Source organism: Saccoglossus kowalevskii, chromosome 8 (assembly GCF_978046115.1).
Source record: "Saccoglossus kowalevskii chromosome 8, keSacKowa6.1, whole genome shotgun sequence".
In the NCBI taxonomy this organism is placed as follows: Eukaryota; Metazoa; Hemichordata; class Enteropneusta; family Harrimaniidae; genus Saccoglossus; species Saccoglossus kowalevskii.
In genome coordinates this window covers 22,350,931-22,376,636 of record NC_140648.1, presented here as the reverse complement: position 1 = coordinate 22,376,636, position 25,706 = coordinate 22,350,931, and the positions used below count along the sequence as shown (strand labels likewise).

Below are 25,706 nucleotides of genomic sequence, written 5' to 3'. Positions count from 1 at the left end.
ATGCTGGTCGTTAAAGAGGCTGTACGTGAATGTCAAGCAGCTGGTGAAAACAAGAATCAGTTATTTTGGAAGAGATTCCCTGCATCAAATAACGATCCAGTTATCTACAGAGAATGTAGATTTTTGGATGACATTATATATATATATTGGGCAATTGGTTAATACAAATAGTGGGTGTATAGCTGGAATGGTTATACAAGAGCACGATATCACGCAGCTTCACCGCGAGTGGCGCCCTAGCGGATCCAGTATCATCGAGCATTGCAAATTCAAAGTCTGACAAGCGAGACTGTATGTACGGCACGAGCCATTGATTTGGATTTAAAGACTGACTGTAGTACTTTTTATTCTAAAAACACAATATTTCAACAATTGTAATGACGTGGCAAAACAATTTGTGTTCATATAATACTATGCGAATATAAACAATCTATTGCTAAGGTTATTTATTTCAAAATAAGACCGTTATGTAGTAATGTTCGTGATTATAAACGTTGGGCGATTTTGAGACGCAATCTCTGGCTAAATCGCCGATTTCTTTTTTTGCTTTCCAACGTGAACAAAAGACCGTGACATCGACACATTTATATAAATTACACGAAAAAACACGGCTTTTACGGAAAAAAACAAATACAGTATTTTAATGTTTTGTACTAAAATACGTTACAACTAATGATAACATTTCAAATCTCAGCTATCAAAGACAGACCGACTGCCAAGGTTTGTTGTTCAAATTTCAAATTGTTCGATTTCTGCCATTGGTAAAAATAAACCAGCATTACGCTGTACCCGAACATTTCTGATTGCATACGTTTCAGGATGTGTCGGCCTTTCTATGTTTTTGACCAGATAGATGCTTCTAAAATTCGTAAACACGAATGACTACAACTTATTTATTTGAATCTTCCTATCATTAAAAGTTTTGTCAAAATTGAATTTTTACGCGAGTTAAATTAACTTTAAAAAATTGACATTCCCGCGCTTTTAGAAGGTTTTCCCTATGTTAACAACAATCTGTCATTACAGTGACTAGTGTGGTTTGAATTCACACTCGGTCGATATGGTACTTCGCCTCGTAGACTCGTAATATCGAGAGTGTAAGCTTAGAAAATAAGTACTGAAAGTATTACCGAACAAGCAAACCTTCAGCGTTAACGCGTTAACTGAATATTGATTCGCTGTCCATCGTTTATTTTCGTGAAATCCCGAATTGTATTTGTTTCAGCACAGTGTGAATGTTGTTGTTGAAATCAACATTGTTGACGGACATACCCTTGCGGCTATGCCTTGCAATGAAGTTAAACAAATTGTGTAATGTTAATTAAATAATCTCTTTTGACGCTCAATCCGAATTGCAATGAAAAAAACAGCCAGCCAACCAACTTGAACCAACCAAACAATCAGGTGTTCTATTCAATATGGTAATGCGCGAGTACGTTCTCTCGTGTAAATTTTGAACGAGTAACTAAATACTAACGAAAATCCAAACGTATGTATAACTTCAGACCCACAGAAATAATAATCTGATTCGTTACGCTTTAAATCTGATCGCTCGTTGTATCAAAACATAAATATATTTTATTATGCATTGCATTCGGCAGCACTGACCTTAATGTGGAAATTAATTACACGGTGACGTATGTTCTTTCGACAAATATTAATCAGTTTGCTTGGTTGTGTACCTTTTTTATTAACTTCTGGTAGAAAGTAATTATGCATAAAACAGGATACAAGGTTGCTGCTGAAATGATATATACACTATTAACATCTGGTCAATTTGATTATTCACAAATATAATTAACAATAAATATGCAAATCTCGAATCTTTATTAATGTATTGAATTTCTCTTTTTTATTATTGAGTGCACTCCCTATGGCTTTGTTAGTGTGTGATTGGTTATCTAACATTGGTTGGTAAGTCACGTTTAAAATTCGGTGGTCGTCGCGCTGCGCCACGTCTTCGAATTAAATGTATTGCAACCAATGGATTTTACACGCGTTGTGTATGTCGCTATGAGTCCCATATCGAGCAGGACGCGGCGCGACTACAACCACCCTAAAACATATTTAAATATTATGGGTTTGATGACATTTACCAATTATCCGTATACTTTTAGTGTGCTCTCAAGTTGGCAAATTCCGTCAGAACTGGTTGTTGACTGTGTTGAGTTGTTTGTCTTGACAGAGCAACAATTTACTATATCTCAATGTGTAAGTGATATAGGCGACAACCCGTCCTGGAGCGTGTAAAAACCACGAAATAAATGAACTCCAGAAAATAGTAATCATGTCATCAAAAATTACTCCAAATATAAACACGCCCTTAAATACATTACTGAAACGAAACGAGGCGATGCACTAGTATAATCTCATTGGCTGTTGCTCATAGTGTTCCGCGAATCGGTGCGCTTTATTTTATCGCCTTTATTAATTTACGTTTTTTATCACACTAAATTTTTCACCATGTTTTCATTCAGTTGTCTGCAATATGAAGTTAAGTTTATTATTGGTAGTCTACACATGCGTAATTGCCTGTGCAAATGCACGCGGTTTAAGGGTAAGTATAATTAAATAGATACTCATTTCCGTTGTTGTATATTAGTGTATGTTTATATATATATATATATATTCCTCCTGATTGTCTTCGGCCACTTAAACGAAAATTTAGTTTCGACAGAAGGTTAAATTGAATGCACGTTACCAAGACACTATATATTGGGAACATTTCAATACCTAAGTGAAAAAACATTAGATAGTGCAAAAACACAAGTGTATGTAGTATAATAACAATTTTACTTTCTCTATACATTTTACGTCCTGATTACACATGCCTTTTCAAATTCACGTTGTATATCACATCTATTGCCTTCCTCAGTGTAAACTTAACGCCGTACTTTTTTTTTCTCGACACACCAGCAAGTTGAAATAATAAGCGCCACTGCTGGTGAGTATTTTTGTTCATTGTTTCAACGTATTAACACGATATTCCTGATTATTCAAAACTACACGGTGTGTTACAAATATCGATAGTGTGAAGTGATAGCCTGGGTAAGATATTATCCAAATCAATATCAATATATTTGGAGAGCTTTGATTAATAGTGATATGAATTATATCCTAATCTGCATTCGTGGGTTGATATATTATAGCTCGGGCTCATTTTTTTTACAAACTCGTATTTTCTCTTGGTTGCAACATGGAGGTATGTACCTCAATGGTTGCATAATTTGAAGCCTATTTATCTCTCTTGAACCTCTTTTTACCTCCACGATTTGACCCTATTTAGTGAAATGTTTGTAAAATAGTTTGAAATACTATTATAATAACAATAGTTTATAAAGTATCAGGCATCATATAGATTGTAGTGACGACTGTGTTGTTGAAAGTCATTTCATATATTTGAAATATTATTCTAGAATTGAGATGTTCCGATGGATCATTAGTTAACTGCTCAGTGGATCCATGTGATGTGACGTCATGCGAACTTCCTTATGCTGGATGTGAAGCTGATTACTGCGGTGGTTGTAACGCTATATACTATGATGCTGACGGCAATGTATTGGATTGTTCGGGTAATTATACCATAACTGATTATACCATTGAGTACCACCTTATTTATTGACTATGTAGTTTTCTTTTGTTTTTGTGTGCCGTTTTATCAATGGTTGTCAATCAATTGTTTTGTGTTCTTGGACTTGTAGATTTCCCTATAAGACTTTTGTTTGAGGATTTGTGGTTGGATATGTTATTGCAACATTGGAACACAGAAATGTTTCAGCAGACTTACCTTTGTTTACAGGTTTAATGTTGTTCATTAATCCACAGCTCAAATTATGCATTCGGGTTAATCGCAAACTAGATCGACGTGGTAATCATTAAAGTGTATGTTTTGTAATACGTCAAAAATAGTTAATAATACAACTACGAGTCAATATCATTGATGATTTACCTCATTATAATACGACTTGGATATAATAAACCGTACTGAAGAATTTGTTGCACGCAAGTAAATGTTCCAGTATATTTTCACTCTTGTTATATCGTAAAATATTACGATTTCAAAAGTCCTACATTCAAAGTTACACTTTTTACCAAGGAGGTTGTAACAAACTTAAATATAAAGATGCAATCATGATTCGAGTCTTCAGGCTGGGAATTGCCCGCCTCATGTTGTCAAACTGTTTTTATCTCGGCTAAGCTTGATTACTTAGAACGTCAAAAGTGTCGTCTGCGTATAGACATATTTTAATAACAAATCAAATATTTCATTAAGCTTTTTACAAACTATTGACATGTATTTGAAAATCTAAACGATACACCCTGTGATCTTGATATCAAAACATGAGTGGGAAATGTGGCACAACAAATAACGATGTATATCCATCTTTTAGAACTTTATTTGGAATTGCTCCTTAATTTGTTTGATGTGTTTGCCTTGTTCAGCATGTTCGTAGTTTAGCAAAGTTAGTTATTATTATTATTGTTAGTTATTATCTTTCTATACCGTAATTACGCTAGATATCCACCACTTCATTTATAAAAATAAGTCCCATAACACTCACACGTCAGCTGTTTGTATAAACCTTATAGCTTTTATTTTGAAGCTTTGGTTTTCTTAAAGATTTGTTTTGTTTTATAATCACGGAAGCTTTGAATTTCTTACTTTAATACACGTACTCTGTATATTTTTATACTTCCTCTTCACAGTTGGGCTAAAGAGTTTTAAACGCATTTATCAAATGTTCCTACTTCTGATGCTATTGTCGTTCCGTACTTTGTTATTTTTAGATCACCTTGGCGAATGTCCAAGAATTGGTAATGATGACCAAATATGTGTCCCGTGCATAAGTGACAGGAACTGCGGTACCTCTGAAAAATGTTGTGATGATTGTTGCAAGGTTGCTGTAACAAGTAAGAATTTGATATCAATGTATATTGTAGTACTCATACAATGACATTTCAATATATGCTTTAGTCGATATAATAACAACAAAGTTCACCCCAGAAACAGTGGACATACAATGTCAATGACATCATAACTTATTTTCTACCTCGGTTTCGCATTGGTTAACAATAGGAGTAACGTTTGTATATTGCTAACCCCATTTTATGTAGAGCCGTATGGGTGTCTTATGAGTGATGGTTCATTCTGGCCAGATGGTGCCTATCGTATAATAGACTGTGTCCTATGGTATGTACGAGTACAATGCAATATTATAATGTCACGGTTCATTCAATATTCACGTTTATTGTAATATAAAGTAAACACGACAGTGAATTCTGTTTTATTTGTGTATGTGTTATTATTTTGAATATATAATTTACTTTCTTTACTCAGTCAGTGTCAAGGCACGGCGTTTAGGTGCATTGTACAGATATGCGGTGAGTTCCTTTAAACAGTTTCCACCACAAAATCCTTTAAATTTAATACTTTTTTAGTTCATAATTTATCAATCATTACTATGTTCATAAAAGATGTCTCGTATTTCAGAGATTTGTGAACGTAAAATTGCAAAGTAATTTAATTATCATGGTACCAGCACTCAATACACGGAGTTTGATTGTTCATGTACAGTAACCAAGACATAATATTATAAATTCTTACATAACCTACCTCACATGATGAAATCTAATTTAGAATAGACTTCTACACATCACTGTCTTAAACTAATGCATTTTCAGATAAGCAAATTAATAATTTATTAACAGCATGTGCAATCAAATCATACAGATTTTTTTTAGAAATTTTATTAAGTATTATGATTTTCCTCACGATCAATCTAGCTCCAATGATTTTGAAGTCAGTACTTCTTCATGGATATAGTATCAGTCAATTTTACAACATTGTTATTGTTGTCTAAACAAGCGTGTTTCATGTATTATGTCAAATTGGCTTGCGATAAAGAAATGAAATTATATTATAAAGTTTTCCTTTCATAGATGTGCATCCATGTCCCGGTGGTGTTCATTTGACCTCACATAGTTATACAGTGTTTTGTGGTACCACTCCTCAAACGGGATCCATTATTATAGAAGACTGTCCATTCGGGTATTCCTGTCTCGGAGATACCAACTATAAATATTCTCTGTGCTGTCCTGATGGTAAAATATTTTTAATATAATTCAGTTTGCACAATTGTATGGACAGTATAAATTTACTCTTTCAATTATGAATATTAATATATTATATTTGTTGTACCGACAGATACTACTTTGGGCTGCTATGTGAATAATGCTTATATACCAAATGGTGATTACTATATTAACGACGAGTGTTATGCATGGCGAGTTAAAATGCGTAAGAAACTATTTAAAATGAAAATGAACTTTTGGAAGCATATCTTTATTAGCATTCCATATAAATTAATTACATTTTAGGGATTCAAGGCTTTCATTATTATGTTTATATTGATATTATGCGTTCCTATTCAAAATATATTCACACCAGTTTTTATTTAGTTTAGATTGACCCCATAGAGAAAGCGTTCCTTTGAACGTTCACCGGCTTTAATGAGTATAGTGGGGATGAGTCACACAGAAACTGAAAGTCAAATATAAACTGACAGCTCTCAAATCCCCGTGCTCGTACATTTATTTAGGGGTCTAAATTGTTGGTTGGTAACATATATTTGCTCCACTTAGATTCAAACTTGTTTTTGTTCGATTGTTGATGTCATTTAATTGCTTCTAATACTGCATACATCACACAGATGAGGAAGATGTCATATGTCATACATAGTTTAATGTTTGTTCTCCTGCGGGCGTCTTGACATCCGGGCATTTCTGCTATGTCACTTTACTTCGTATTGTCGTTATCAAGTTATCTTGTTGCACATGTTTGTCGTAATCCAGATGTTATTATAATATTGACTTTGTTTCTTTTCAGTCAATGTGTAAACGGTAGGATTACACGTGAAGACACACCGTTATGTGGTAAGTGTATATCCATTAACCTCTGCATATGAAATGTGAAAAGGATTTGTTATCACATATCACTTGTTTGTTGACGCTAGAGACGTCATGGACTAGTAGGATCCACAAATCGAGGGCGAGTGGATAATACACCCCATGAGTCCCATTTTCATAAAGACACACATCACATTATGATCTATGCTACTTGGGAATGGCGTCTAACCGTGTCAGTGACTGCCAATTCTCGCAACGATCTTTCTTTTTCGCTCTTTTGTCCTTTTCAAATACGCATAAATTGATGACGTGTTACGTTTACTGTTCGATAATGGTATAAACGTCATAAAATTGAATGAATGCACCGTGTGCACGTGATCATGCGATAGACATTTTCTTATCGCATTGCGGTGTCAGATGAATTGTAATAAAGTTGTAGATAAACAGTTTTATTTTGAACTAGTCGGTTTTAAATTTTAGACTTCATTTTTGAATTTATTATCTGTAGATAAAATGTGTCCCAGTGGAGTACAACCTTATAAAGACGACCAAAACATGAATGCATTGTGCTCCGTTGCAATTGGTGTTGATAGTATATTAACTCGGACCTGCCCACGTGGTTTCTACTGTAACATGATAACGAGTTCGCACGGTGTGTGCTGCCCGCTGAAACGTAAGTATTTACATATTTTATTTTCATTTTCCATTACGAAATCAGACTTTAAGACGTGACAGTTCCTGTCCTGTCCCATGCTACGTATGCAAAGCGCGTATATTACATTTTGTCACAATTACATTTTTGAAACGCTATACAAGGATTGTAACGTTTCAATGTCTACTGTGCTAAGTAGCGACAAATTTAATTGTTACGAACTGCTACTTTTAACAAATAAATAAAAAAGTCTCTAATTTATTCCTCATTTATATTATGGGTTAATTAACATATACACATCTTCGCAAGTGTTTTCAAATGTTATTGCTTTTTCTCCGCCAACTAGGCTGTTAAACGTAACTCATTTAGAGAAAAAAAACACATCTTTTCTGGGTGTTCAAGACCGTAATTTTATATACATTCATTTGCTCTATTTACCAGTTGATGATGTGTGTTATTATAACGGCGTTGCGTACCCAGTTGGTGGAACCGTGATATGGGGCTGCGCCCTCTGGTAGGTTTCACATATTTGTTATTATTGTTCAGTTAACGACATGCTGCCCATTACTGCCCATGCGCTAGTACACTGCCTATACGTGATAATGACATAAACAAGTAGTATTGACAATCGTGCAATATCACTACACTAACGTTTTTGATTGTCTCCAGTCAATGCCGGGATGGTGGATTTGTATGTTTGTATCCCCCTGGTCTTATCTGTGGTAAGTTCCGGCAATATTTAGTACTTCAAGTTCAACAGCAATTTTTAACGTAATAAATATGGCAATATATACAAGTTCTGGTCGATGAAGCAAATTAACCAACAACAAACATTATGAAATGATTGCAAGTATATATACTGCTTGTAGATAGTTGTATGACCTATTACAAATTACTCTGTTGTTTCCTGTCTTTTTAATACCAGCGCACTTTTTTATAGATCCATCAGAACCCATCTGCCCCAATGGCGATGATTACTATACAAGTACGGGAACAGATGTTAATTTCTGTACACTTCCACTGGATGCACCATTGGGTCTTACACAAGGGGATTGCCCGGCTGATTATTTTTGCCATCCTTTAGACCTCGGATACAGTATATGCTGTCCAGCAATTTGTAAGTCTTCTCTTTCACTACAAATCGTCTTCAGTGGTGTTTGTTATTGCAATTCTCTTTTAAACTATTGTTCACCGACACGATGCCAATGGACTGGATGACCACGCAAAACATTTATGCGAAACCGTAACTCTTGTCGCATGCCACCATACTGGATAATTGGTGACATCAAGCGTTGATAGTATGTGTATTTATTTATATCTGTAGCTGGAGATTGCGTTGTTAATGGAGTTCTGATTCCGAATGGCGAAGTGATTCTGTTGCCAGACTGTGTGTTATGGTGGGTATTACAGATTCAATAATAATGTCGGCTAAAACAGTGTATTTTCGTAGCATCTTCTTTGCTGTTCTCTATTCAATCTCATATTTAGTGAACGTGAAGTAATAATTAGCAAACCCCATCTTAAAACCTGTTGACGAAAATATGATTGGTAGCACATGGATCGGCGATCACATTCTCACTAGTAAATGTTTTGTTCGTATTCTCAGTAAATGTATAGACGGCGCCATGGCATGCATAGAGAAATTACCATGTGGTAAGTAACAACATCACTAAAAACAACAGTTATTGTACCTACAATTATCAATTAAGTATAGTATATAAAACGTATATTTGTTTTTGTTTTTTTCTTTCTAGATGAAATATGTCCGAACGTAGGTGATCCATATGTAGAAGATGGTGTTGGAACAGTGTTTTGTTCAGGAGCTCTTCTGACATCAGAATACTATGCAACGAGAATAAAGCATTGTCCCATAGGATATGAATGCACTGCGCTAGATTCGAGTGGTCTATCGGTGTGCTGTCCTATCAGTGAGTACCGTACACTAATTAGTTTTAACCGACTGCTATAAAGTACACTCTGACACACCGTACATTTAATTTCACGTGATTCCCGTTTGTCCTGTTTATAGGAGATCCGATTGGATGCCCCTGTCCTCGCATTCCAATAGATAGCTTTCCAGTATGCCTATCCAACTGTGACAATTGTATGAACCATCCGCCATACGACATTTGTTGCATTGATGAGAAAGCGTGTCCAGGAGGCTGTGTTGGATTCATTAATACTGTTGGTGGGTTATGTTCACGTTAGTTTTTACTATGGTAACATGCAGTATATGCGACATACAAGTGCAAATGTGTTCAATCTGTAGCACCAGTTTGATTCAACAAATGACCGGAAGTGTTCATCCATGTATAATATATTACAATATGTACTACATGTGCGCTCATTATTGTGGTTTTCTATTGTTTTTATAGGTTACTGTAGATATGATTGTGAATACTTTATGCCAGGAGATACTATAACAGTGCCACCATGCACAGAATGGTATATACTTTTGAAATACCTTGTATATAAATCGATTGGCAATTCATTTATATTTACGTAGGTAATTTGTGTTGTCTAATGTACAATGTTTATTTCTTGCAGTCAATGCACAAACGCCGAATGGGACCCCTGTACCACAGACCCATCTTGCAGTAAGAAACATTCTGTTATGGCTTACGTCACAATGTTATTTTCGTGTCCATTGCATGCGCAAACGGTAATTTACATAAACAGTACTGGCGCATCTTCACCGGGAAATGTATAACGTTACTATTCTCTCGTTTGATTTTTTGTTATAGCTTGTGTTACTCCACAAACGGACGAATTGGGTATTGTAGTCACGTGTTTGACAGATGCAGATTGCTTGCATGTATATGGCTTCACATGCATTGATAGGATATGCTGTAACAGTGGTAGGATTTAAGTTAAACATTATAATATGAACGTTAATTTCACTTGATCGTCTGATCTTGAAACTCGCCAGCAATTTCTGTGAATATCGTTAGGTGCTACATTTATGATACAAACATTAGTCCAACAGTAGTATTAAAATGTTTACTTTGAATTAATTATAATTTACCCCACCATGTATTCCGTGTTATGTACTTGCCTTATTTTTTATGCCAACAGCTACGAGTTTATATTTTTCTTTGTGCCAGTTTGTTGTACTTTTCGACAATACCAAAAAAACCAGTATTTTGTGACATCAGTTTGACAGGAAATCGTTATACTGTTTTAGATCAGATCGTAGTAATATTTGACTACTATTGTATAATACACACTGTTTTTTTACCAACAGACTGGGTTCCTTGCGAGAAGCCCTTGTTAGCTGAAACTGGATACCCGTACAATTGCGCATTTACAGAATGTCCGACTGGATATTCCTGTGTGCTTAATTTTGAATATGGTGCATGTTGTCCAGGTAGGGTCATGCTCGTAAGAAATGTATTATGGCCATATATACTGAACTAACACATTTTTGTGCAAAATGTACGATTCGATCTCTCGCAATGTGTACAGAATGTCATTAACAGAGGTATTGCAGAAATAGTAATAGCTCGGTATCTAATTGTACAGATAAATACCCATGCTGTCTTGAACCTGAATCTGGACCGTGTGAAGCATATTTGCCACGATGGTATCACGATTGCCGGGATAACAAGTGCAAAGAATTTATTTACGGTGGATGTCAGGGGAATGATAACAATTTTCATACTAGAGCAGATTGCGAAAAAGAATGCGGAGGTAAGCAATGTGCAAATGGAATTTACAGTATCCCAGTTTATAAATACGGATTCCTAACAAAATGATAGAATTCATTTCAGTAATAATTAATTACAGATATATAATATTTTAAAATTATAGGTGACTGCTGTTTACCTGTTGATCCTGGTACGTGTAAAGGTTCCATTTCCAGATGGTACTTCGACTGTGAAATAAATGAGTGTATAGAGTTCATATACGGAGGATGTGAAGGAAACAACAATAATTTTGAAACAGAAGAAGCGTGTAGACGACATTGCGGTGAGCAACATGTCATTTGTGTACTCGTAATGGCATAGATATTACAAGAATATTAACACACATCACTGCATGTGATTAGTATCACGTGAATATCATTATTATATCTTTTTCCAAAAAAAGATGGACCATGCCCGTGTCCTGAAGGATTTCTGGGGCAAATGTGTTGGTTGAATTGTGACGTTTGTGTTGAACATGCATCAACGACGCCAAACTATATTTGTTGCGACGACGGTAGCTGCCCGGCACCAGCATGTCTTGGAGGAGTATACACGCCAGGTAATTGAAATTATAGTATAGATACAACAGCTTTGAGAATATCAGCTGACCTTTGCTTTTCTGTGCTTAGTCGAAACCTGTCCTTTCATTGGCTTTAGTCACGTCTTGTATGCCTGGATCTGGATGGCTCAAGTTTATGTCCCGGAACTGAATTGACTATAATACAATTGCGACTACAAAAGTTTAAAGTGGAAACAACTAAGTAGACCATAGAAATCGAGGTACAGGTACCGATCAGCCCGTTGTAGTAATTATAATTACCTAAAATGGTAAATATATGAAATCTACTACACACTCATTGTCAAGAGAATATCACCATACAACGTAACATAATGGATATACCATATCCACGGAATTGCAACGCCGTGCTCGGGGATAATTTATCACAATGTATGCTATTATCCCCCCCCCCCAGAGAACCCGTATGTTCGCCTCCAAAATTATTCTCTCACACAACCTGTACATGAGCGTGTATGGCTGTTTCTGACCTAATCAAACATCTCGATTGCCAGAATCTTTGGACCACATTTCCCACCACCTCAGTACAATATTTTGCCCATGTATATTTATTTTCTATTTCTAATTTTGGCTCAAATGGACTTAAATATATTTGAAAATATAAAGAAATTGCGAATGGTGACACATGTTAACCCTTGCGCTTCAAAGAGTTAATAATTATAGACACTCACAATTTTTCTTAATTTTCTCTGAAGGATTTTGTGAGTTGGACTGCGAGTATTACTCGCCAGGAGATGTAGTAAACGAAGATTGTGAAATATGGTAAGAGATTTGTTTTTCTGATTATCTTCGGTTAAAGCGCGGCAGTCGTAGCGCAGCTCAAGTGCGATATTTGTGTTGATAAACGTGTATTTTCCCACAATCCAATGCGCTCTTCTAATGGAAATCATGAGTACGAGATTTAACCTGAGCGCGATTTGCCTCCTTTGATACCTTCCAATCACCTAAAAATACCTAATTAAATCTTGGTAACGTCTCAGTTTGTACTCGTTGATCTGCCAAGTCGCCATCTTTGTTTATATGAGACCCATATGTCTCGTGCATGCCTGGCGTGACTACGACCGCCCTTTAAGTTCTATTAGACTTATTAGACTTATTAGATTTAACTAATACGAAACTTACAATCGTAGACTGGATTTAAATATTCTTGAACAAAACATTTGTATACTTTCTATCAGCGTTTGTAGAGAAGGGGATTGGATTTGTCGACCTGACCTGGCATGCGGTGAGTACATGTTACTTTTAAAATGTCGTGCATACAGACATTTCAATTTCAAAAGTAATACAATAGTAAGTTCGAATTGCTCGACTGTAATTGTTTTCGTGTGTTGCAATGTGTGACAATGATTGTTTTCACAGGTGGACCATGTCCTTGTCCAATCGATTTTGTACCGGAAGTGTGCTGGGTATCGTGCGATGAGTGTATTGCAAATCCTGATCAGGATTACCTTTGCTGTTCGGACATTGAAAACTGCCCGCCTCCTTCATGCCTGGGTGGACATTATATTGAAGGTATTTCAGCGTTTAAATTGGAAATGGTATGGGTATAATTAAGAAATATATATCACATGATATTTGTGTGTTAACATTATACATTGTACTAGTATAATGATGATATTTACATGCCCGGTGCTATGACGTTTGTAATATGTGGTGATTTGATTGAATGCTGCATGACAGTATTCGACAAACGCCATTATAAAACTCTTTAAATCCGTTCTTAGGTTACTGTGAAAAGAACTGTACTTACTACAGACCATTTGAAACGTATGTAGAAAACTGTGAAATATGGTAAGCAGCAAAAACGTCTACTCCACACATGTATTCCCCGCAGTGAGTGTAAAGTAACAATATTGTAATTGCTTCTCCGATAATCACTGTGTGATGTTTTACAATAGGTGCAAAAATAATTCGTATATAAAAACATGTGGTCGAACTCAACAGTTATTAGCTCCGACATTACCAACAACTGGCACTGTAATCTCATGCAGAATCAGTGGAAAACAAAACCCAACAATCAGCTTGGGTGAAAATAACGTACTGGCAAACCTGTCCGTGCAGTAATTGGTTCACTCCTAGTGAATGACACCAGTGATCCGACGAAGGGGTGGGGGTACTTTGTATAACATCACACGAAACAAATTTCAACATTTTTGCACTGCTGTAAACATCGGACACTGCTTATCGGAAAAAAAACAATAATATTATTACTTTACACTCACTGTAACCACCATTTATGACAATCTGATTAAAATCTGATGTAGTGTACGGGCTTTAATTATTTTGGCTATAAACTTGTTTTAATTTTATTTTTTATTACTTTTGTTATTAATGCCTTTTTATTTTATTATTTTACTTTGATTTTTTGTTTAATTCCGCCCTACATGCATCTGATCCAACGCTTATATAAGATATTCAAATATCGCGTAAGTAACAGCCAATCACAGCTCCCTTTTATACAGGCTGTCGGTTGCTTACTTTTCAGTGTAGAGATACTCTACGGGCAATCTTTCTGTACATTATATTTTGCCCACTTGAATAAACCATTAATAGAAAATTGCTAGTATATTTTTATTTACAAAAGAAATTCCACAGCATTTTACAATTGTTGTCATTACATTGAATATTTTTTTCACTTCCATCAAATGTGTGCACTTGCTGGCACGGATCTAGAAGCCGTACCTACACACGATTTGGTGACGTCACAAAATACATGACCTACAATCGGGGTCGTTTCCTCGGTATATACGAATTGGTATATAGAAATTACAATAAAGATACTTAAGACATTGCACATAAGGTAAAACAAATCATGTGACAATATAATGATAATAACGGTAATAAATCCTAGCTTTAACAGTTGAACACAACGATCATATAGTCAGTCGGGTGACGCCGAGGGTCACGCACTTGTTGCAAAATGGCCGTGTGGTTGAAACTGGGTCATGGCGTGACGGACGAGGAAGACATCATTAAACACTCTCAAAATCACAATAAAACGGGAAAGTGGTTGCATATTACGGCGTAGCCAACATGGGAAATAAAAAAACGCTCAATACAAACGACACGGATTCGAATCACACTAGATACACACTCACCAGAACCGAAGCAATCAGAAACGAGCAATCGTTTTGGCTTTTCCGTTCAACTCATCGGAACACTGGAGTAGTTGGAAAAATGAACACCACTTAACGACCAACGTCGTGGCGTTGTACACAAGCGTGCCATCAAAATTAGCTTGAAAGAGACAGTGGGTTCGAGTCCCGCTCAGAGCTACTGTAAAAACGTAAATCAAATAAACTGAAATCTTTCAAACCGTAAAAAAGTAAGCAAAGAACGTCGCGATAATAATAAACCTCACAAAACTCCACCATACAAAACTGAATGAATAAATAATAAAATAACTTACAACTTAAACTGGACGACGAACAATTTGTTTTCCAGTCACAAGAGATAAACAAGACCCAAGTCAAGGTAAGTTTTGTTAAAGCGTCGATGGCGTTCCCTATATTACGAAAACAATTCAGGGAACAGACGAATATCTTCTGTGGTGTTGTGGAATTTATACTGTGTCTGCGGAATTGTTGATTGAGGGTTCGAAGCCAGCTGTTAACATTTTGTTAGAAAGTTTCACAATTAAATCAAATATCCAATGATACCAGTATATTTATTTCATTATTTTAACAACTTGCGATGGTGGAAGTTGGTCAAACACGAGTTCTTACACCTAAATAAGTATCAAATATTTATCCACTCATTTATTCTCTCAATTTAACAACCTTGTAGAGGTGGAAATTAAACAACAGGTATTTACTCACAAGTATAATGGTCAATATTTGTCCATACATTCATTTTGTCAATTTAAGAACTTGTAATTGTTGGAATTAATCAAATGAGTTGTTTACACCAAAATAAGTCTAAAATATTTGTCCACACATTTATTGTCACAATGTAACAACTTGTTAATAGTGGAAATTACTTAAACGCGACTTGTTTAATCAGTTGACATCAATGCAACTTACCCGCAGACAGTGCACAACAGAGTATCATTATTGAACAATTATGAACAGGAACGTGTCTTGGCATTAGGGTTAGGGTCGGGTCAGGTATGGGCAACGCAAATGGCAAACACCCAATTGGCAAAATGTACACTAACGGGTTATGCCATGTATATAGTTTACACAAGTAAAACACAAAATTGCCAACTTTTTGGACAATTGTAACTCAATAATAGAAATATGTTGTATTTCTATATATACACACACGATATAGTGCAAACACAACCAGTCAATCCATCGTGGTCTTGTGGATCAGATCCCTACATAGTGATCAGGAGGACCCGGGTTCAATTCCCTTGCCTGCCCATCTTTATCTCGCAAACACTATTTGGCAATAAAGCTAAATATGACAACAAATTATTCAATTCGCATGACTACCCACATAGCTCAGTGGATACATCTACAATGTAGACAATGTGAGATCACAATGTGAGATTGCTGGTTCGAATCCAGTATGTTTAGCATGTTTTCTGACTGCTAGTGAAAACAGTGCTCCTATGAATAGAACTTAAATCCTATCTCTTGTGTGAATCAACACAGTTGGCAGCTGTAGGTCACGTGCATCAACAGACACGAGGAGCATGGCTGCTCTCCAAATGGGTCCCTTCTTTTGTATTGACCCCCGAATGATTACTGACCCCCCCTTTCTAACTCTTCCCACAAAAATAATATATCGCCCCTTTCAAAATGTATTTACCCACAAATTAATGAATATTCATGAGCACAGAAACTGCCACGTCATTAATAAATTAGCATAATTAAAATAAAATTGCATAAAGTGTAGGTACGTCTTCTGGAGTCCTGCCTAATTATCTAGAATGGAAGCAAAAAACTAAGTAAATCATAATGATTAGAACACTGTAAATAGCTATATAAACCATGCAACCTGATTTTACCGTCCCACGACATCGACGCAGAAAACTGGAGCAAAAAAATATTTCCTGATCAATTGCGATGTGTCCAGTCCAAATCAGCCGTGTTTTTATCGGTCGCTAACGTCGGTATAATCCGCCATTTTATTTGAGTGTGTTTGCTACCTGACTCTGCCCGGTGACGTCATCATGTGCGCTATAGAAGGAGATCTGTGATTCGTTGACTAAAATCGTCGATAGTGGGTCTCTTGGAAATATCGTTACATAGGCATCGGGTCAGATGTATGTAGGGCGGAATTCTAAAAAAATTAGAAAATCAAAGTAAAATAATAAAATAAAAAGGCATTAATAACAAAAGTAATAAAAATAAAATTAAAATAAGTTTATAGCCAAAATAATTAATTAAAGCCCGTACACTACATCGGATTTTAATCAGATTGCATTTATGACTACGCCAAGTGGTCGTTTCGCTCCGTTAAGGTGTTACCGATATACACATATATCCACACGAACATTGACGCGACATTACCCGGGGGCATTTGTGTAGTAATTTCGAATATGCTCTCAGTATTGTGCCCGTATTACCATTAGATTAGAAATTTGCCTAATCAGAATTACATCAACGATAGCAGATAACAATTTGTACCTTGTTGTATGTATTGCACATAATCTTGAAACACTTAATATAAACTACGTTTGTTTAAATTTATTTAGCGAATGTAGAAACGGCAAGTGGTACTGCAAACCGGACCCTGATTGTGGTAAGTTAAATTATCAAGAAGTGCTACTGAGACTAAAACATTATTGAATGTCACTATGTAAAAATGTTTCCATAATATTAATTTGTATAGAGAAGCGTAGGTAAACGGGTAAGGTGCAGTACAGTTGATATAAAATTTAATTTAAATGCACCGTGGTGTGTACTACATATTCTATGGCTCACTAATAATTACTGCGTGGGTGTTTGTAATATTATAGTTCAACCACCTTACCCTATGGGAATTCCTTTAATTGGTGCTGATGGGAGTCCCGTTGGTTGTGATTCTCTTGATAAGCAGTGTCCATTTGGCTACCATTGTTACACCCATCCAACTGACTTGACATGAGTGTGCTGTCCAAATACAGATGAGTGCACACTACTCATTTAGTTCATGAATAATCGCGAATCATTAAAATTTCATGAATAATGTATGCCTGGAATATACTTGTAGAATGTGTGGATGGTGCATGGACTGTCTGGTTCGATAGAGATAACCCAGGAGGTACTGGGGACTGGGAAACGACATCACTTGCCATCGAGTTGTATGGTGATAACATGTGTACCGATCCATCGGCGATACAAGTGCAGACCCTTGACGGTATTCCTGCAGAAGATACTGATGAAATATTCTTGCATTATTCACCGGACATTGGCTTTGTGTGTCGGATGGCAGATCAGCCAGATAACACTTGCCTTGACTATCGAGTGAGATACTGCTGTCCAGGTAACACATTTATTATATTGTATATTGCAGGAAAACCGGTATACATTCACATGTTATGTTTTCTGAGTCACAAATTAATCAATAATTCCTGTAAAATAGTTGTGTCACCGTGTTCCGCGGGATTTCCGATAATTGTTGAGATGTTGTCCCGTGGTTAAAAACATTGATTCCTCGTTGTGGCATGTCCGATAACGTTGTGTAATATGCAGTATTATATGTGTAATTTTTGTTCAAACAGCTAATCCCCCATGTGATGGTGAATGGTCACAATGGTTCGACGAAGACAGTCCAGAAGAAGGGATTGGCGATTTAGAAACGCTAGCAACACTATGTGAAAAGACGTGTAAACGACCCAGCGCAATTCAAGCCCAGACTATTGATGGCATACCAGCTGAATTAACAGGCGATGTGTTACTCAGCAATGATATCATTAATGGATTTGCTTGTTTGAATGAAGAACAGGACGATGAGAAATGTGAAGATTATAAAGTCAGATTCTGTTGTCCTGGTAAATCAATATTCACAACAAATAATGTTTTTACGTTATTTTAGTTGAATATTTGAATTTGAGTATTACTTTGAATTGAATACTTATTATAAGCGAAAAACTGTCTCGTCTCATTAACCATGTTTTTCATTTATGTAATATCACTACACAGAACAGCCAGATTGTGACAAGTGGACAAAATGGTTCAACACCGATAAACCATGTGAAGGTTTAGATGCAGATCGTGAAATCACCGCCGTAATCCAAGATGAATATCCAAATGAAATGTGTAAAAATCCGTTATTCATCCAAGTTGTTGTCGCCGCCACTGAACAACCTTCATCAAGCACCGGGCAGGTATTCCTACATCACGATGTCGATCCTGGATTTGTTTGTCTTGACAAAGATCAGCCAGCTGGTGATCAATGTCATGATTACAAAGTTCGATACTGTTGTGACGGTACGTATTTTTATACATTAAATATGTTAACTATCACGTACGAACTTGTCATTTCACAGACAAAGTTGTGATTGCTGCATTCGCACCTGAGCGTTTCCATGAGGTGTAAAATTATTTCCTGAGAGCTCTGAACGTCACAATGCTTCCTTCCAGAACAACCTAATAAACCCGGACAATGCCCAATGGTACCTTCTATCGACGATGTCCGTCCAAAGGGTTACTGCTACTATGACTGCCAAGATGATACCGATTGCCAGGGGAAGAAAAAATGCTGTGCTTCTGGAATATGTGGCACCATTTGTATGGATCCTATGTTCATATGTTTCCATGAGGGCGTTATTTTCCAGGAAGGCGATGGCAGAAAAGAAGACTGCAATACCTGGTAGGTTATTAGTGAATGTAGTGGACATTCGTTACGTAATAGTATAGATGAACTAGATACGTTTATTATTAATTTTTATTCAAAAGACTATATTCCATTATGCTAACACCTTGGTTCGAAGTCGCTTATTTTCAAACATGTATTATATATTCTTGTTTAATTTTGTTGCATTGCTTGATGGATTCAGTTATAGTGTGGACGTTGAACCCAATATTTACATGCCAATCGTTTGGGACATTTCAATTCATAACGCATCTGTAAATTGGAAAGCGTACATGCAACCAGTAAGCATGTAAGCGAAAGCAACTTCAAAAGAGCGGGTGAAGCCAGAAGGAGTAAACAAACTGTATTAGTATTACAAAAATATTTAGTGACACTGACAGAAATGAGTGAGTTATGATACACCCTGTCTGGGGCTTAATATTTTTAATCTCTGTCCCAATATTTGTACTTAATATGGCAGTTTATTCAATTAAACTATTTTCAAATGTTCGGTTCCTATCATTACTATAATAACATGTTAATGAACTGCGAAAAAGATCAATATTTGGTTGTATGGCAATTTCCCACATTTTACCCTATGTAAAACAATTTTCCAAATAAAACAAAGCCAGCAATGCTCTGATGTCATGTAGTCGAATAGCCTAACCCTGAGTACAGTCCTGTAGGTTGGTCTCCTTCCGCTGATCATTCGGCCCCCACAGTATTGAGAAGTCGCATAGACCGAGGATTCGACACACGCCTACAAATATATGGCGGAGAACCGTTCTGCCGTTTTCATGACGGTAACCAGCTAAAACATCTTTCGACCAATCTAGCGATCACAAATACCTTTTTTGTGGCCGAAAAATGAACCTACTGTACTGGAGCATTGACAAAATCTAGTTTTACGCAACGAAACAACGTTTTGTTGATAAATACGTCAAGAACAAGATGGCGGCGTGTATTTTCGGTTGACATTGGAAAATGTCGATTTGATCGACCGTAGTAGGTCTCTTACGTAATTTCCCTTCCTGTTAAGGTATTTAGAATAGTTGGACGTATCGACCTTCTCATTTTTTAACTGCAAAGCTGAATGCCTCTTTAATCGCCCGAACATTTCTTCACAATAGTGTCGAATTCCCAGTCTATTCGACTTCTCAGGAATGTGGGGGCCGAATGATCAGTGGAAGAAGGCCAACCTACTGGACTGTACTCAGGGCTATTGAATAGCCGTGACTGTCGGCACCGGTCGTATTATAAGTTTCACAATCCGTAACCGGAACCTAAATCTCGCTGCTATGTGTATCCATCATTTGGTTTTACATCTCTCAATTTTCTATTCTTAGCTGCATTACATATATATTGTTGAGTTCAAACAATTGAGTAATTTACAGTAATGTGGCAGTTGTGCCGGCCGACACTGTGTTTTGCAACTACAATACTGCATGATTTCTTATTAACCAGGTTTTGAGTCATATTGTTCACACCATCACTAATATAGCTTTTTAATACATACTGTAAAACATGTCTTTTTCGCGACCATGTCTTTTTTGCGAATTTAGAACTCATTCACTAATTCAAGATGTCGCTAATGACTTTATTATAAATTCAAAATGGCCGCCAGACAAAGAAATCAACAATGACAAAAGAGATTCGCTAAATCAACATTTTACCACATTTTGCTAAAATTGCATGCCGCTTTTTCGACATGTTTTACAGTACGTTTAACAACCAAGTACTTATAAACGTTAAAACGCTACATTTCTCAGGTTGGATCACGAGGGCGCTGACAGATTGTCATTTCAATGTTTCGATATGTTATGAGAAATGCATTCTGGATGATAATAGGACCCTTTTCTTCATATGCAATAATGTCAAGGAAATTAAGAAAGAAATGAAGAAATAATAATTTTGCAAAAAGTTCTTGAGCGATTGCTATAATTATAACATTCTTAGCTTGATTGAAAATGTCAAATCGTGGTCAACACAAAATAATGAATGCTACCTGGTCTTATTTCGTTACCATAACGTATCCACCAGATTCGTCTTCGTGCTTAATGATCCGTTTCAACCTTATGTCAAATTAACGTTTCTGAAGTGCCAATCCAAGCAGTCAACAGTCTGTGTGTATGATTCTATAGTGGCCAGTTGAACCATCATAATAACACATGTAAGCCAACCACTTAAATTACATCAGTCTAATGACAATTATTATATCCTTTGACAGTTACTGTACGAGCGATGGAACTTGGGCGTGCACAAAGATTCTGTGTGGGGATACAGGTACGTTTTATTTAACAACTTATATTGTTAAGTTCTAGATATTCGGACCAAAGCAAACGACAAAATTGACCGAGTCACAATTTTCTACATTTAATACAACTACGTATCTCAGAAAGCAGATGGGAATTTTGAATTGCCTTAAGTTAAACTTGGAAACTACTGTAAAACAATTCATGTGAAGCAAGTTTGGAAATCTCGTTTTATTCATGAAATATACCATGTATATGGATGTTATTGACAATAAAGGTGATTATTACATCCATAAAATATTATAAAATTAAAATAATTCATTTCATTTTCTTTACAGTTATCGAGGCAGTCGAGCTCGAGGCTACCGCTGAAAGACTGGCAATAGGCTGAGATAACACTTCATTGAATTCATCTATTTAAGTCATCCTTTAATCGGCAAACCCCCTCTTCGCAAATAAACTATACGATCAATAACTATGGCTGGTTACGACAGCTAATTAATATTCAATAATTGTTCCTTCGAATTTATTCAAATAAACTCGGCCTGTAAATAATGTTGTTGTTGCTGTTGTTGTTTTCGCACTTTTCGGACGACAACAATATGACCACCATTGAAGTAAAGTTAAAACATACCCATTGGCAGACTATTCAACACACAACAGGGTAAATTAACAATTACTGTATACAACAAAAAGGTGATACGAAAACATTGAGCACGTGTCATTCTGGGTAATAATTGCCTTGTTAAGAAGACACTTGCATCAATCAGACAAGTGATATTGATGTTATCTGAGATTCATATTTGACTACGCGCTAATTATGTCTGCAAAAAACAACTTTTCAAATGTTAAGGTTAGTCTTTCTCTGGTAAAATCTTGGTTTAATTGTTTAGATGAAAAAAATACAATATCCCTTTAAACAATGAATGTGTAAGCACATCGAATGTGTTGCGAATGCATATCGCATTGTAAGTGGAGTACCAAATTTATTTCTTTGACATGTGATTAATATGGCATATACTCTTTTCGACAACCGAATTCAGTATGGCTTAGCTATACCCATTTGCATTGACTAGAGACAGTATAGTTAGCAAGATCATCTTGGTGACAATATTCTGCATTGCCATCACGTAATTCATATAGAAAGGCAAACATACTAATCATAATCCACTGTCAACCAACATATCCATAAATCCATTCATGCTCTGCCGACATCCTACGAACATTCTACTGCCCCTCTCTGACTTTATCACATCACTACACCAACTACAACAACAGCTGGTTTATTATTCACTTTCCTGCAATATGTAAAGATCACCTTTGAAACGACGCCCGCTATATTGGGAGGGAGAATGACATTTATTGTACCAACAACCTCCCTCCAACTTTGTATTTTTTAATATTTTGATTTTAGATAACTCGTACCTTCTGCATTATTGCTTGTTTTAGGTCATCATGAATTGTGGAAACATTTACAAATAATTGTTAGCTCTTGTCGTGTTAAACGTACTCTTTATTGTGTACATGTTTCCCGCCACACCGTACGTAAACTGGTTCCTGTCGGGACGATTTTTAAAAAAATTGTGTGATTTTAGATTGAAAAAAAATGTTTTATCCACTCGAAGTCACCCTGACTGATGGCGTCCGCCCTCTATCAGAATCATAAAAAACGATGTTTTTTTAGCGTGTACTGTTAATGCTAGTACGGTAGTGAGTAGTTTTCTTTTAACCTATCAGAGGGCGGTATGATTTGCGGCAGTGTAGCGTAAGAAGCAAGTAGCGCTCCGCCCATCTATACTACAAGCAGACGAAGAGATCGTTGAACAGTTCCCGAAATATTATCAAGTCTTGCATATAACGGCATTGGAAAGAATTGGAAGCAAATTTTTGACGGGTATATTTCCAGCCGCGATGAGAAACAATCGCGAGAAGTTGCGCCATTTTTGTGTATGACCTTTAACACGACTGTTGAACTCATTGAACATAATGTGCACGTGGCCTGCATAATCTAATTAAAAATTCATATACGAATACAGCAGACACAACAGGTCGGGGGGATTTCGTGGTGATTAGGGATTTCGCGGCGAGAGGGTATTTCGCGGGAATAGTTGAGACACCAGAGACAATATTACGTAATTGGCACTGCCGACGTCTTGTCAGCTTTGTTTTGTTGTTTGCTAAGCTAGTTGATCTCGTTTTAGGTAAATCAGGGAGCCAGGACAGGAAGTCACGAACTCAGGGCAGCAACTCACTTGCATATAACATCAAGAGCAACATAAACAAACTTTCGGGACTTTTAATCACATACGCGTTCCTTGGTTTCCTATATTTTAAAATCGTTTTTTAGTACGTTCCAACATTGACAAAGCTCCGAAATGTTAACACTACCTAGCCTGTTGCGCCGGCCAACTAGTACAAAATGAGATTTTACCGAGTTTAACTATGTAATTTCCAAGCTGATTGGAGGGTATCAAAGGAGTCACCAGCTGTAATTAGTGCACGTTGTACCCAGGTCAAAACTCGTACTCGTGATTTTCATTAAAAGAACGCATTGGATTATTGGAAAATACATGTTTACCACACATGTGTCGCACATGAGCTTAGAACACGATTCCAGTTGCCAGGAATTGCCATAGACGTCCGTGTACAACAAAACATTTTTTCAATTCAGATAAATAAAATAAAGTGACTGTAAAATGAATATATATTTTATTCATTAACGCCTTGATAGCGATTTGTTTTGTATTCCATTCTTCATCTCCATCATATTGACCCAGCATAACTAGACCCTCAATCAAATGAATTCTAATGTCACTGTATTTCCACGGTTTGCACACGTTAATTTGGCGTACGTTTACTTTACCTGTCTATTTGACACTTCCGGTTATTTGACAGTCTTGCACGTTTACTGTGGGTCTTATATTTAGTTGTCGAGCCTGAAACATGGTGAACCAATTCTGTGTATTTCAGGTCCACGTGGTGAGCCATTTCTTGCGATTCTATGATATTAATTACTAGTTTTCACAATAATTGGAAAGACTTTCTATCAAGCCATGGTAAATGTACATGTAGCTACGCAATATATATTGGACGTATGTTTACAAGCAATATACGGCCTTATTCATTGCAAATTACGAAAACTTAACCAGACTGCTTTGAAAGTACACATTTTACTTTTATTCATTTCTCATGAACATTGTATTAGAAGTAACGGTAACACATTTTTCTATACACAATTTTAAATATTCGGTTTAACTCTGTCTGCCATGTGGTCACTTAATTCATAAACCTACCATTTAAGCTTTGTATTTATGTTATGGAATATAAAATTAGGACAATGTGTCTCAATATTGTTTAAAGCTTGACTCCTAACAACTCTATTGCAGCTGCAAATATTATATTTACCCGTGATAAATTACCCACTGACGTCTAATCATATGGCCAACAAAATCCCGTAAAATATTTTTTTTTTAATATTCCATCTTCAATTCAGTCGTTGATATGATCAGTCTCTTATCTCACTACTACAAATTTTGTCGCCATCTTCAGTTTTTTAGGTTTTGGATATGAGTAACATGGCTGTTACAAACTAGTGAATGCATAATTCATCGGGTTCCAAGCCTAGTGGCTGTAGTGCCAAAATACACACGCTATATGGATAAGCTGTACTGCCATGTGACACAGTGAAATTCAAATTTGTATTGTTTTGCATTGGATAGAATGCGAAATAGTACCATTTCGATTAAAAATGTACAATTTGAGAATTTCAAAATATTACGATTTAAAAAAAATAGATTCACATGCATTATTCATGCACTGCAAATCTATGTATGGTTTATGCCGTCCAATGGGAAAAATGCCCATACGGAGCATATGTAAAAGTCGTAGAAAGTCGTGATGAGAAGAAA

The 25,706-nt window shown here is 36.2% G+C and overlaps 1 protein-coding gene across 1 annotated transcript; it reads left to right on the top strand.

The window, feature by feature from the left end:
* Positions 1-22,353, top strand: LOC102806935 (uncharacterized). Its single transcript, XM_085502776.1, has 36 exons — positions 1-115; positions 2,478-2,557; positions 2,917-2,944; positions 3,417-3,572; positions 4,789-4,911; positions 5,116-5,191; positions 5,339-5,382; positions 5,941-6,102; positions 6,206-6,284; positions 6,887-6,933; positions 7,415-7,579; positions 8,000-8,072; positions 8,228-8,280; positions 8,499-8,675; positions 8,883-8,955; positions 9,165-9,211; positions 9,313-9,486; positions 9,588-9,746; positions 9,934-10,003; positions 10,106-10,155; positions 10,303-10,416; positions 10,803-10,925; positions 11,081-11,248; positions 11,369-11,527; positions 11,648-11,803; positions 12,517-12,583; positions 13,000-13,046; positions 13,181-13,333; positions 13,546-13,612; positions 17,466-17,512; positions 17,963-18,235; positions 18,474-18,743; positions 18,895-19,182; positions 19,336-19,564; positions 21,774-21,829; positions 22,137-22,353. Exons 1-36 carry the CDS (start codon positions 1-3, stop codon positions 22,187-22,189), a joined length of 4,221 nt encoding a protein of 1,406 aa, XP_085358902.1. The 3' UTR covers positions 22,190-22,353.
* Positions 22,354-25,706: the final 3,353 nt, after the last annotated feature.

Bases quoted from the DNA above. Each gene is read 5' to 3' on its own strand.
- LOC102806935 (XM_085502776.1), top strand. From the start codon at position 1: ATGCTGGTCGTTAAAGAGGCTGTACGTGAATGTCAAGCAGCTGGTGAA. The intron at 10,156-10,302 runs GTAAGAAACATT...TTTTTGTTATAG, and splicing joins TACCACAGACCCATCTTGCA to CTTGTGTTACTCCACAAACG. The intron at 12,584-12,999 runs GTAAGAGATTTG...ACTTTCTATCAG, and splicing joins AACGAAGATTGTGAAATATG to CGTTTGTAGAGAAGGGGATT.